The following is a 15,000-nucleotide window of genomic DNA, read 5'->3' as shown; positions in this document are numbered from 1 at the left end:
TGTTTTTGTTTTTTTTTTTTTTCGAGACAGGGTTTCTCTGTATAGCCCTGGCTGTCCTGAACTCACTTTGTAGACCAGGCTGGCCTCGAACTCAGAAATCCGCCTGCCTCTGCCTCCCGAGTGCTGGGATTAAAGGCGTGCGCCACCACGCCCGGCTGGGAATGTTCTGGATTAATTGGCCTTCAAATATTGCTTCTCCAAATGCAACTTCCCTAAATTTCCTTCTCTATTTCACAGACTCCAGAACTCTCTAGCAGCTCCAGCTGTCTCTTTTGTCTTTAAGTTTTGATTTTCTTTTTCAAAAGAGAACACAGTACCATAGGTTAGATGAAGCTCCCAGGAGCATGGAACATTGGTGACCTTTGAGTATACTGATAGGCAGAGGCTAGAGAAGACTCACAGACCTAGGGGCAGTGGTCCTGGACATTACTTAGTCCTGACTGAAGGGATTGTCCACATGATGCTCAGAGGACACATAGAAGCTCAAAGGTACCCTCCTACACACACACACACACACAATTGTAAATTGTACCTAGGAAGAATAACACTTAAAAGATATTCTCTAGCAGTAGGAATTGCCAGAACAAAAAGTAGACAGATGGCAGACAGACAGACAGAGAGACAGACAAAACTGAAGGCTAGTTGCTAGGAAAAACATAACCAACCTATGTGCATTTAGGAAATCTATTAACATTGCCATTTTTAATTAGAACCATGAAATATAGAGATAATACATTTACATTCTATTATGCACCATTAAATTCTTTTTACATACTCTAAGGAGGAAAAATGTGCATCATATGGTAAATTAGCAGAAGTATCATGTAGAAATTTAAATCCTCACAGTGTCTGACTATCTGATGTAAATTGTGTCAAAATTTAGTCTTCTGTGGAATAAACAATTTGCCTTGTTGCTGAAGTTGTTATTTTTTTAACAGTTGGCTTAAAATTCACACAATTTTAATTCATTAATTCTGCTACCACTTGTTCATAAGTTTGCAAAAGAATATGCTTCTGCTGTCATGGTTCTAAGTGTCAATTATCCTGTACATTTTGAAATAAATCTTGTCAGCTAAGTTTGAATCATGCAGGAGGTTAAAATATATCCTTTGACCCTCAAAGCAATAACCTAAGATTTCAGGAGGGAAATCCAATTATTGCATGCAAGGAAGAAATGGTGACTCTTTTGAAAAAAAAATAATTCAAAATTTTAGGATGTGATTGAAAAATAAAAAAAAGAAGGAAAGCTTTCTCCACATTTTAAATTGCAAAGCACCCAGCTGGATTATTGGTCTTATGTAAAGCTCAGGTTTTGCTGATGACAGGTTTGTACTGGACACATTTGGAGGGAGAGCTTGCACTTTCTCATTCATGTAATCTCAGAAGGATACCAAAAGGTATCTGTATTGGACATTCTATCATTCCTTATATGTTGTGTTTAAAATGAAATGCAGTGAAAGCAAAATATGAAAATAATTAAGGCATCACAGTTGGGGAGAATGTGAGTACAGAGAAAAGGGAACTTGAAGGTTTCACAAAAACCGTCCATTCTGGCTGCACATATTGAAGTAATTAGGATTGCCTATTAAGCTTTTAAATATACAGCTTCTTAGAGAAAGAGCAACAATGGGACAGATTCATATTTTCATAATAACCATAACTTTTCTCTCCTTTCAAATGATTCTATTTTGAATCAATCTGAGAAAAATAGCATCATTATTGATCATTAGAGTCCATGGGAAAATAGCCCTGCTATTGTTATTTCATTAGTAAGAGAGTTAGGGTGGCACTGCCCAAGACTATTACTAGCCAAAGGGTTTTATTATCTTTTAACATTTATCGGGATGTTACTCTGGATGCCTCAAATAGCTGCCTACATTACCTTTAAAGGATATTGTATAAAGTGAATCAAATACAGTCTACCTATCCCAGGGTCTCTTCAGATGAAACCATCAGAGACTCCCAGAACGCCATCTTCAAACAGGATACCCTCAGGCTTGATTTCTGAGCTGAGGGCAGATCCTCTGCTTTAGACTTTGAAACTGTTTCTAGAGAAGCAGTCTGAGAATGGTGAGATAGCATGTGTGGGTGTGTGGTATGGTGTGGAATGGGAATGGGGCAGAGGAGGAAGGCCAGGTGTGTTGCAGGCTCCACTGAGGACCCTTTCCGACAAGAGGAGGAAAGTGGCTATAGTCAGTTCACTTTGAGATCCCGGACAATATTGAGGTCAGACTTTCGAAATCTCCATGAAGATTAGGCCTGATCACACCCAGAAGGCTAAAGTAGAGGCAAGGTAGAGACAACTTGACACTTGCCATCCTTGTCCTTCACTTATACCCTTTAAACCTCTGCCTTCTCCAGCCTGACTAAAAACAAGATAAGGCAAACTCAAAGGAAGCTGAAGGAAATGCCCATTTTATTTGGAAAATTAAGTGCTACTGCTGTTCTGTGGTGGGGAACTGCAAGCATATAAAAGAAAGATCTGAAAACTAGCTCCAAGGCTGGTGCTGATTCCTCTTCATTTCAGGGTCAGCTGTCCATTAATCGCCTCCTCGGGGGCTCTCAACACGGGCATTAATGTATAGGGCGTCTCAGGTATCACTATAGCACAGCATAGTCCCTAACATCCTGTGGTGTTTTTGATCAGCATCTTTCTAGTCTTTAAAGCTACCACCAATAAAAATACTCAAAACTTACTCTGCCCTCTGCACTGTAGCAGAGACTAATGCAGTGCTGGATATATCTAAATGACAAGCAAGGGATGAATTAAAGGTAGACCAAGGCTTAGGTTGGGCCAGGTGTGAGCATGTTAACAACGAGGTAGCAATGTCCTACACACATAGCCCCTGAGCAACCAGTCAAAGTATCAACCTACTCTCAGGACCTTATAAATAGGTAGTGCATTGGCTCACCAATCCATTAGATGCCAAATATTTCCCTCTTCCCACTGAAAATGTATTCATTGTTCCACAAATATTGAAAACACCTTAACTATGCGATACACTTGTTCTATCACTAAGCAGTCACAAGTAAGCAAAGCACTTCCAAACCCCTCACCTCTCTCACACACCTGCCAATGTAGCATGATATTTTAGTGACATTCTGAAGTACAGGCTTCTAATACTTTAGGAAGAATTTTATCATGTTCTTGAGGCTTCACATTTACATGCAGATTGGGTGACAGTGGCAAAGTTTTGAAACTGGGCTACAGAGCATCTATTGGCATCCCCTTTACTATGGCATAAAATGAAAGCAGGGTGCTGATTTCTTCTGGTTGGGAAAAAATATGAAAGCAGATTTGGTAGTAGTAAGAAGCTTGGAGATTTGGTCATCCAAAAAAAACCTTCATGGAGTAATTTCTCTAAAATATTCCAATATATTAACTGAATGATTCCTTTCTAAGACATTCTGATATTACCTCATACGTGGGAAAGCCACTCCATATATGGGTATGTTCCTAGAAAGAACAGTTGGGAAATTATTCTGTAGAAATAGCTGCAACTTTCGCAGCACATGTGGATACATTCCCTACACGTGAGAAGTTTGTGTATCAGCCTGTTCAATGATCTTCCTGGATTTTGATTTTATAAAGTTCTGTCTTTTGCAAAGGTTTAAATGTTCACTCTCCCTGAAAGGCTCTTATGCTGAAAGCCTGGTTTCTAGACTGGCTGTATTGAGAGTTGGTGTGAAACTTTTAAGAGGTGGAGCTTCTGGGAGATCCTCATTCGAACCTGATCATCAGAATGACCTTGGGGGACATTGTATAGTATGTCTCTGGCTTCCTGTTTAGGCTACAACCTCTTCTACACCTGCCCCTATCATAGCCATTTGTTATGGTGTGAATAGCTGATCGTGTCCTCACAGAGCTGTACTGGTACAGACACTGTGCCCTTGACCTCCAGAACTAGGGGCTTCTTCATAAACAGCTACCTTCGACATCTTATTATCACAACGAAAAATTGACCAAAAGAGTGCAGGCATTATCAAGGTAATTAATATCAAGGTAAACAGAGGCTATGTGTGACCAGATGGCTGGGGCTAGCCTGCTCTTACCATGACTGAGATGTGCAGGATCCTCAGCTCTTCCTCCGCTGATTCATGTTGGGGTTCTTCAGTTGGGTCTTGTCCAGGGAGACTTGGAGCACCATCTTGGTGGTGGATATGAAAGAGCAAAGTGCCATTCTCCAGCCACTGCTGCCTCCAGCGCACCAGGGGGATGTCTTCTGTATTCCCTGAGATCTCTAAGGGGAAACCACCAAAGTCACAGCGTAAGATTTTGGACTGGGCCAAGATTTCATATTCCTAGTTTCTGATACCAACAAGCTACTTCTGTCTGCAGACAACAAAGGGTTCTGACTATAGCTAGGTTTACTGCTACTTATAAAACTCAAGAAAGACAAGAGATCAAGAGGAGAGAATTATCCCCTGTAGGTCTTTCTATAATAAATCTAGTGAGTTAGGCTCTCACCCAGTGAGAAAAATACTGAGGCGAAAATTCAAGTTCTTCCCCTCGTTCTGTGATCAATGCTATCCCTTATATTGCACAGTTTGAATACCTGATAACCCCCTGAGGTAAATACAAGGTTGTTTGCCTCTTGTAAATCTGGACATGTGAGTTACCCAGCAATTACTCACAGACTCCAGATATCTACCAAGGAAAGAGTTGGCAATTACTGTGCAGAGAACCAGCATTTATGGGACAGTCCTGGGAGGTTACTGAAGAGCCACTGGGCTGCTGGCACATTTGTGAACCCACAGACATGGGCTGCACAGTCCACTGGAGAGAGCTGATAACTTGTCCTGATAGGTAAAGAAATGTTTAGGCTCTGTTTTTGTTTTTGTTTTTCTCTTTAGTTTTGCAAAGCAGATGCCATACATGAAGAAAGTGGAGTGAATTGGGCCCTGATCACAGATCTAAACACTCACTCCTTGCAGTGGAGTGAATTGGGCCCTGATCACAGATCTAAACACTCACTCCTTGCAGTGGAGTGAATTGGGTCCTGATCACAGATCTAAACATTCACTTGCTGCAGAGGTATTTAGATGAAAGCTGAGCAATCACCAATAGAAAAATGCTAAAGAACAAAAACAAAACAAACAACAAAAATCTACTTTGCCCTCTGCACTGTAGTGAGGCCCAAGGTATTGCTGCAGGAAAATCCCACATACATATCCCCTTTTCTCTTATTCCTAAGCAATATCACATCTGAGTTCTAGGGTATCCCATAGTAGAGAAATCTGATCAATCCAGCTTTTCTATGACTCCAGTTAGCCTTCAGACCATGTTTCTTTTAACAACTATAACAGTCTCGAAGGGGGACCAATGTTCAGTTACACACACTTTAACAAATTACTCCTTTATAAAATTTCATTTTCAAAAGGCATGCTTTTTCTCTCGAAATTTATCACCTCTGGCCAAAAAATTATACCACAGATATAAAAAAGATTTAATAGACACATTTAGAATATATTCTCATCAACTATCACAATCATAAAGAGGAAAGCAATTTTAAATATTTATGGAATTTATAATTATCTGCCACTATTTATGAGAGGGCAGACTGATATTATTTATTGATTTAGTCACACTTTGAATAGACAGACACTGGGCATGCTCTATGCACCAGGCCCTGTGCTAGGCACTCAGGCACTAAGAGAGGGGAGAAGCTCTCAATGTTTAAAAGCAGCCCACCATGACTGGATGTGCACAATGAGTCCTTGTAGGACACTGAGAGAAAGAAAATACCCTAGTAAACTGTACAGGAGGGTAAGAAAGTGATCTTCTCTAAGGAAAGAGATGCCTCATGGCAAATGGGAAAGGGAAAGGGATGGCCAGGCAACTAGTGAGTGAGAATGAGGAGAGGGAATGGGTGTAGTCATCGCTCTTCTGTGTAGGCCACCGAGGGTTTGCATGGGAGAGGAGTCATTGGCCTACCCCTGACAGATGCTGATATGATGGCCTTGCCCATCCAACCCCACACTCACCGGGGAGAAGAGGGGACTTGTGATTGTGAATGGGAGTTGCCTATGGAGAATCCCCTTTCATATGTGGCCTCTCTTTTCTGTAGCTTAGAAGACTCTGTCAATCTGTCAGTTAGGTAGATTATCTGTGAACTTGCATGTGATTGGCCTAGAATCCAGGTAGCTTCAGAGGGCAAAGAGACTGAGAAGTGAAGATGTGTGTTTCAGAGATGGTTTTCAGAAGACCTCTCCCTATTTGTTTGATGTAGTGGTGATGCTGGCTTCCGGCGTCGACTGCTCCTCTAAATCTCTAAATCAACATTTCTCAATCTGTGGATAGTGACTCCTTTGGGGGCACTGAACAATTCTTTCACAGTGGTTACAATCAGATATCCTGTATATCATATATTTACATTATGATTCATGACAGTAGCAAAACTACAGTTACAAAGTAGCAACAAAAATAATTTTATGGTTGGGGTCAACATAACATGGAGGAGCTGCAGTAAAGGGTCGCAGCATTAAAAAGGTTGAGAGCCAGTTGTCTAAAGTGTCTTCTACATTCTCAGGTAAGTCAACATCCTTGGATGCATCTCTGAAGGTAAGTATTTAAAGCAACAGTAGCCAAACACAGTGAGTGCAGACCCAATAACACCAACTGCTTCCAGGCACATGGCTGTATATCCTGCAGGCAGGCTCTCCCGACAACTTCTTTTGGCTTTAACATGCTAGAAGACTCTTAGAAATGCATCCTCACTGACGTTCTTGTTCTGCCCCGGTCTAGGGACCAAATCTGTACCCACGTCATCAGAGATAAACATCATCAGCATGCCAGCTCCCAGTAGTGCATTTGATGGCATAATCAAGCCCATCTTCTTTTCATAACCATCCCCACTCAGGCTAAGATTTATTCCATGCATGTCTGGGTGCCACTCAGTCCTTTCTGTAACTATTTAAAAGGATCTAGCACCTGTCCCTTTAAATCACTTCATAAACTAGATCTCGTTTCCCAGCAGATCTCCATCAGGTAGGTCAGACTCATTAACCCTGCTTTAACCATTGAAGCAAAAATTAAGGAAATATCTAGACCAAGGTCAACCAACCTGTCACAGAGCAGGGGCAGAGACAGATGAACTGTTTGTTGCCCTCTACACTATTTTCAAAAGCACACAGTATGACATTAGAACATGGAGGGAGGAGAAGGTGAGGAGAGCCCTAAAGTAGGAAAGCCATGTGGTCTTTTGTGAGCTTAGTGGCTATAATAATCTAATCTTTTGTTCCAGGTCTTTATATCATATGACTTATTTTTAAGTTGACATACAATTTAAATGCCTTAAATTCACCTTTTAATAGAGTGGGTTTGTGTGTATGTGTGTGTGTGTGTTTTCATCATGTTATATAATCATCATTCACTGTATAATTCTAGAACATCTTCATCATCTTATGAAGAAACTTTCTGTCTATAAGCAGCTACAATGTTTCAATCAGGATTAAGATACTATATTCCATGGCCCTAGGCACAGAGGTGCCAAGGAAAGACTAGGTGCTGTGAGGACCTTGACAAAGTATTCCATGGGGCAATGGGATTAGCACACAGAGTCTCTGGCCATGGCTTCCAGGCTAACCCTCTGAACCCTTCAGTGGGTTATACATTTCCATCCCTATAAATGGCAATATCATGATTCTTCACAGACTTGGTTCACTGCAGAGGGCAAGAGGTAAAGGAAAGAGGGCGCCATGTCTGCCAAAGGCATTCATGGATTCTTAGTTTCAAGTTAATTATACAATGATAGATCCATCCTTGGCACTTTCCCTCTCCTGATAGGATCTGCCATGAAAGAGCTCAAATGCCAAAACAGGAACTTATTTATATTTATGCTATATCTGGCCTGATCAGCAAATGAATGACCACACAGGACATAATAAATTCCCTGAGAACTTCTTCACAAACAAGATTGAGAACATTAGTACAATCACATCTGTGTGAATGTTCCTATCTCAAGAAGAAATGTAATGCAAGCCAGTCATGAGACTCCAAGGAGCAAATTAGGGTGGTGATAAAATTGTTATTCCAGTACAAAGTCACAGAGGATTGCCACTGAAGCTCACAGAGGACCTTCGTGGCAATGTACCAAATAAATCGAATTCCACAGGACACTCTGTTTATATCCAGATGTCACAAATGCCACATTTCCACACACAGTGGGGTTGAGGTCTCCAAAAGGAGAAGTCTGTCTTGGCTTTTACCATGTCTATCCTTACTCTTGCAAACTTCACATCTTTAGTACCTCTCCAAACCTTGTTATACAAAGAAGACAGTGTGCTATCCCTTCTTACATTCAGTAAATGTTCCTGGAGAACCTTATGCTGGCCACAGTTGGGAACTAAACTATACACTCTTACTCTCAAGGCACTTTTCATCCAGCGGGAAACTTCAGATGTGACCAGGGCTAAGTGACAGCCGTGCTGAGCATCGGGTGAGAGTTGGCTGGGTAAACACTGATGGGAAGCAGTAAAATGGTGGGAGATGCTGGAGACATGCACAATCCCAGCTGAAGTGCACAGTGTATGCAAAGGAACAGAAGGATGATGTACATCGTCAGAATCACAGGGGGTCTGGTTAAGCTGCAGGGGTGGGCAATATGTAGAAGAATTACAGAGGATCTACTCTCAGAATCCAGATTAATGGCACATGGAAGAGCCTTAAAAAGTCATTCTTAAGAAGTTCACAGCTAGGGGAAAGTCATTCACAATTCTATTAGGCACAGGCATCAACCAAGTTAATGATCACCAAGACACAGAATGAGAATGGCTGATGTCGTAGATCTAGGTGACACTATGGCTGACTCTGCATTCTTTAGGGACTATAGGAGTGGGACTCAGGAGGCCTAGGCATGGTCTGAGGAACTTTGAATATGCCCCCTCACTCTGACTTTCCTCATGTCTGTGAAGACGCAAGTGTGTAGATGAACTTCAATATTCCTCTGTAACTTTGATCCTCACATGGTCCTGTCTCCAGAATGCATGTTAAGTGCAGTGGCACAAATAACATTAAACCTCTTCTCAGGTCTAACCTATGCTTCACCTTGGGTCTAGAAGATACAGGCAGAGACCTCCAGATACAGACCCAACTTCACACTGTACCACCTCATAATGTTGCTGCAAATAGATTGTTTCTAAGAGATAACCTTGGAGCTTCATGTCCCAGAGAACTGCACTGGTGAAACACTGGGCAGAAAAAGTCATAAGAGAGAGAAGCTTGGGATGGAAAAGGCAGAGTGAGGTGATATCACTTTTAATTATCCTTAGTCATTGTTCTAATGATAGCTTGTGGGTTGGGAGTTAGTAGTCTCTTTGTGGGGTTACTTCAGGACACTTAAAACTTTGCTGCACAAATTGTTCTACCTGGCATTACAACATGTCCTTGCTATCCACTTGCTTTTCTCTTCCCTATGTATACTCACATGCTGAGAGAACCTCATCTGAGGAGTTAAGAAACATCCAGTCAGTATCAGAATTTCCTTTCAAGTACCAGGCCTACCACACCCTCATTCAATGACTGAGACAATTCCAATTGGAGTATGGATTTAATTGGGAAAATTCTCAAGGATCATTTAATTTGGTGAGTTGCTTAGTGTATGTTAGAGCAGTCCGGATATCTTGGGGTCCCTTTTCACTGCTAGAATGCCTGAGTTTCAAGCTGAGTTCAGCTGAGTCGTAATGAGGTCCTGTGGTTGTTGAGGTCAAGGTAGGAGGTAGCATTAACTTGGCCATGCTTGGCTTCCTGTTGAGGGCACCTGCAGAACTGATCCTGTGATCTTTCAAGGTTGATGTTGACACCCCCCTGGCAGCCGTTCTTGCCTGTTGAAAGGCCTTGCTACTTATTTTCATATTGACACAACCTTTTTTTCCAAACCAAATCTAAAATGCTTTCTGAGGGACTCCCACAAGAACAGACTTAGAGAAGAGTTAGTTCCACTGAAGGAACAATAAAATGCATAAGTGATCAAGGTCCTTGCTGGTAGAGGATAGGGGGAAACTCTGAGTTGTTTTGGCTATATTGGTTATTTTCAATGCTAAGTAGAATGTTACAAATACCCTTATATTATTTGTGAAATAGTAGCATGTAAAAGACAACAGTTCTGCAAACAGAATGGAGCCTCACCTGCACTATATGTTATCGCAGTGGCCACTGTGAGTGTCCTTGTGTAATAAAGATTAATTCAAGAGGAAGGTGACTCAGTAGGTAACAGCACTTGCTACTTAAGCAAGAACACCTCCATCCAGATCCCCAGCTCCTGTATAACAAGTCAAGCCTGGGCACAAGTGTGGGACTCCAGCACTAGGGCAGTGTAGAAACAGGATTACAAAGTCTTGCTTGCCACCAGCCTAGCCAAACCAACCAACCAACCAAACACAAAACAAAAATTAAAAAGAACAAAATGAACCATAAAAATCCCCACAAACAAACAAACAAAAAAGAAACAAGAACACTGAGCTCCAGGTTAGTGCGACTGTCACAGGAGAATAAGCACAGTCTGATAGAAAAGAAAATCCAATATTTAACCTCCACATATGCGCATGGGGCACACACATACAAAAATTAGAATATTAAACTCAAATGATTAATAGTGCTAGACCAACCATCGAAAACAAAAAAGTATAACTATTGTGTCTTACCAAATGAAAGTGACCATCAAAAATGTTACCAAATGAGCCTGTGACAGAAATAGTCAGTTTTTCTTTCCATTTTTTTTCTTATTTTCCTTCTCTAGTCCCTAATTCAGAGATTGAAAGTTATTGATGGTAGGCTTGGTTTTCCACATGGTTTCATTATGGTCTTCTGGCTGAAACTATTAACAATGGTATTAACTTTCAACACCTTTGTAAGAAAATAACCTGCTTAAGTCAGGGGTTAATAACAGCCAGGGATCACTAATTATCTTGCAAATCTCCACCCTGGTATCAAAGTGACACCAGTCTTTAATGTCTCAGGAACAGCAGCCTCTAAAGACCTCAACTTGTTTCATAAACATAATGACAGCAGCACATTAGTGTCTTGGCCATCTGTGAAGGAAGATGAGGGGCAGACAGAGGAGGAGGAAGTAGAGAGAAAGGACAAAGTCAAGAGACGTGGAGGAAATGAGGTCAGTCAGAAAAATGATGGGGGCCTTGGGCTGCGTTGGCCTGCGGGCTGCAACTCTTACCACAGGGACCATCTGCTTTGGAGCTCTGAAATGGAATGATCCTGCATCCCAGAGTGAGAACCACATAAGAAAAAGTGCCCTGCTGGGCCTGAATTCAGCCGGCATAGATGCCAGGTACTCTGCCGGTTTGCCTGGAGTGTGTGTTGCTAATGCCTAGCTAAATGGACAAAATGGGAGATGTCATAGCCAGGGAATTCTTTTGTGAAGATGTTCATAAACCATTTGGGAATGTAACTCCTCTGGTGGTTGCCGAATTCAATCTGCTGGGCACCATGGAGCTGCTGTCTATTGTGCTGTTCTGTCTTCCTCCTCCAAACCATGACGACAGATCTATCCAGCAAAGCTTTAGATCAAGACAGCTTAAAATGCCAAACAGCTATTAACAGAAGCACAAGGATGTCTTTGCTCAGGTAATCAAAGCCTTCTTGATTTGCTGAGATTTGGAGTAGAGATTCACCCATGACTAGATGAAGGGTAATTGAATGTCTATGTCCTCAGATTGGTGACATTCACCCTGTATGACTCATAAATTAGGGGTTTGGTACATCACTGGCTCAGTGATGAGAAATAGAAGCACAAGGTGCATAGAACACTGAACAAGGACATGGAAGGAAGTATGTGGCCATCTCTGGAACTCATATGCCATGTGTTCAAGAGATGGGATGAATGTCTCCAAGATCTCTCTAGTTCTGCCCCCTCGTTGATGTCACTGAATGAAGCATAGCATTTGGTGATAGTCAAACCCCAAGTCAGGTACAGGCTAATCATATTTTTGCATGCCAGTGGGATAGCGATCTTTAGAAATTTTTTAAATTAGGCTTTCCTCTTAGCCTTTGGAATAGTTGTGTGTCAGTGCAGTCTATCATTCTGTAGAGTAAGTGTTGGCTGAAGTGTCTACTGTAATTTCAGAGTAGGATTCTCTTATGGGGACACTTCCATCTACAAATGGTTCCCAGTTAGCTACTAACCTTCTGTACATTATTTATATATAAGGCAATGTATGTACAATTTACATAATACATGTAACATATGGACATGCATTATGTATGTCAAGCACCTGATCTCTTAACACCCCAAAACAATATTCTTTGAGAATGCTATACTCCAAAAATTGGAGACTTCAGCTTCCTTTAAAGCTGCCCACCCACCCATTTCTTTTCCAGAAATGTACAAAGGTGGAATAAAATGAATCAACACAGGGAGTAGGTATGACGAAAGGAAGAAATACAGGGTTGGGTACTCGTACTCGACAGATTGCCATGTCTGAGGGCAGTCCGCAGGTGGGAGTTGTGGGAAGCAGAGGGTGGCTTTTTATATCAGCTACCATGGACAGCAATGAAGCTTTCTATGGATGCTGCTGGAAGTAGGTCACTCTGTGCTACAGTGCTGACATGAATAGCAATCAATCGAGCAACCGCACACACATTTTATTTACCTAGCCATGGAGACGAAAACATTCCTGTGGGGGAAAGATGCAGCCAAAAGGTTCTGACACAACCAGAGAGATGAGAAGCATTCAAATGGCTTGTGATTCCATCCAAAATGGTTTACTTGTTCCTACCACAGTGTTTCTCTGGATCTTTTCAAACCTCTGCAAAGAGTTTATCCACATGATACTCATTAAAGTCTCATTTGAAAAGGGGGTGGGGCAAAGCTCTTTGAAAAGAACCAGGTTATTTGAGCTGCAGATGTACTGGTGAAAGGATTTTAAAAAAACAACAACAACAAAAAAAAACCTTACATCTAGTTCTATTCTCCACTGCCACATGGCTGACCTTTGAAAATTGAGATAACGACATTCATTTAACAAAATCTGACATCAAGTAAGATGTGTAATAATATTTAAACTTCGTGATGTTAAAATATGTATTTATAGATCGTTTCATACATTGTAGGAAGAATAAGTCATTTGAAGCCTGAGGTTTCACCACCTGAATTCTAATTTGAGCTTTGTAAGTCTGGGGGTGGGGGGGGTTACTCTATATGGCACTAGGAGCAATATGGACACCTGGGTTTTAGAACCCCAGAGCACTTGTTACAAGGTAATTAATTATAAGGAAAGTTCCCACTAGACCCTATAAGAGCGCTTTGTACTCGAAGTCCTCTCTCTGGTGCTCTGGATCTTTTGCAAACAAAGGTTTCAGTATCACAATTCTCATATCATGGACTATCTCGATGTTGTGAGGGTCTGTGGATCTTGCATGAAAAGGTAGGTGGAAAAGGGGGTTTGATGATGCAAAAATATCATCTGTGAGTTATATTGAAAATTTTGGCATTTTGGTTTCTTTTTAAAAATACAGAAATATTATAAGAATATGTTTTGTTATAATTCCAGGTGTGGGATATGGGGCCGCTTCAGATTGTCCATAGCAATGACTGTGTTGTGCCTTGTGCTCTAGCAGGGCCATGATTTTGCCAATGTCAGATATAGTTTCTGCAATTATGTAATGTTTGGAATTCTTGGGATTTTTCAGAGGGTATATAAATGCTGGGCCCTAGAGGCATGGTGGGTTGTTGGCTGTTGGCTGTTTGCTATTGGTTGTTGTTGGTCGTGGTTTGTGGAGTAGTCATGTGTAAAGAAGAAACAAGAATAAATCAGAAATCCTGATGGCAAAGAGCAAACTTGCTCCAAGGAACTTGGTGGCCCTAATCAGCACGAAGTAGTCTAATGATAACATCACCTCTTTCTGTTCTATATTTTTTATCTCTCCTAGCAAGTATTTGAGGGTTGAAATGGTGAAGAGTGAGAAAGAAGAACCCAGTAACATTCACTGGGTAGAGTAAACAGTGTATAGAAAGGGGATGATATGTTGCTTTCTCTAAGCTGTCTTGATGCATTTCCACTTCTAATTTGTTCTTGTTCCATTATATTTCTGTTCTTACTGTCTATGATTCGACTCCACAAGTGAAGAGATTCCTACTAGATGTTAACTGAGCTGAGCAGCTCTCTCAGTATACATGAGTGTCTTAAACCTCATGACCCTTCAACTAAGGACTAGATCTCACTAGTTTACAAATAAGGAACTTGAATTCCAGAGGTGTTAGCCTCCTTAACCACGTTTGCTCAGTTAGGAAACACTAGAATGGGAGAGGGGGAAAGTGTGGTCTCTTGGTTTTAAAAGTACTGTTCACTATCATACCTTCTAGTCCTTACTTTACAAATCCCAATTTCAGGATATATGCAAACTGTTGGCTTAGCAGTTTTCAGCACCTAACAAACAATAAAGACTAGTGCCATCATTGTTGTGATTAGTGGTGTCATTCATAAAAATCCTAAAATTGATCAATAAGCTTTGACAGAATTAAGTACATTGTGCCTGCAAATGGTCCCAGGGGCTTCAACATCTTAAAAGTCTTGAAAAGTAAGTTCATGAATTAGTTCAGTCCCCACTAAGGAATATAAGCCAGGTCAAAATGATACATTCCTGGAAGTATTATTTAGCAAACAACACAAACAAAACAAAACAAACAAAACTTTTATGTGTGTCTGACAGAAGTCAAATAATACTATCACTGTTTTAAGATCCAGTGATTGAACTTCCACCAAGGGATGCCATGGTATATGCCCATCAAAGACTGGCAAAAGGACAGCTTTCAGTGAACTGAATGCCAGGTACTGGACAACATGACCCTGAATTAAATTAAGGAGGTCCTGTTGGGTAGAGTAGTACAAGCCTTTAATTCCAGCAGTCTGGAGGCAGAGGCAGGCAGATCTCTGAGTTTTAGGTCAACCAGGTCTACATAGTGAGATTCAGCCTATCCAAAGCTACACAGTGAGACCCCTGCCTTATCCCAGTGAGAGGAGAGGAGAGGAGAGGAGAGGAGAGGAGAG

The 15,000-nt window shown here is 41.2% G+C and overlaps 1 protein-coding gene across 1 annotated transcript in view; it reads right to left on the bottom strand.

The window, feature by feature from the left end:
• Astn1 (astrotactin 1) overlaps window positions 1-15,000 on the bottom strand; it is a 319,074-nt gene that overhangs the window by 202,628 nt on the left and 101,446 nt on the right. The window contains exon 2 of the mRNA XM_021156108.1: window positions 4,054-4,241. Coding sequence (XP_021011767.1) covers window positions 4,054-4,241 — 188 coding nt within the window. The remainder of the gene's footprint in view (window positions 1-4,053; window positions 4,242-15,000) is intronic.

The sequence above is a fragment of the Mus caroli genome, chromosome 1 (genome assembly GCF_900094665.2).
Source record: "Mus caroli chromosome 1, CAROLI_EIJ_v1.1, whole genome shotgun sequence".
In the NCBI taxonomy this organism is placed as follows: Eukaryota; Metazoa; Chordata; class Mammalia; order Rodentia; family Muridae; genus Mus; species Mus caroli.
The sequence above is the reverse complement of the archived record's forward strand: the minus strand, read 5'-3'. Positions and strand labels throughout refer to the sequence as shown.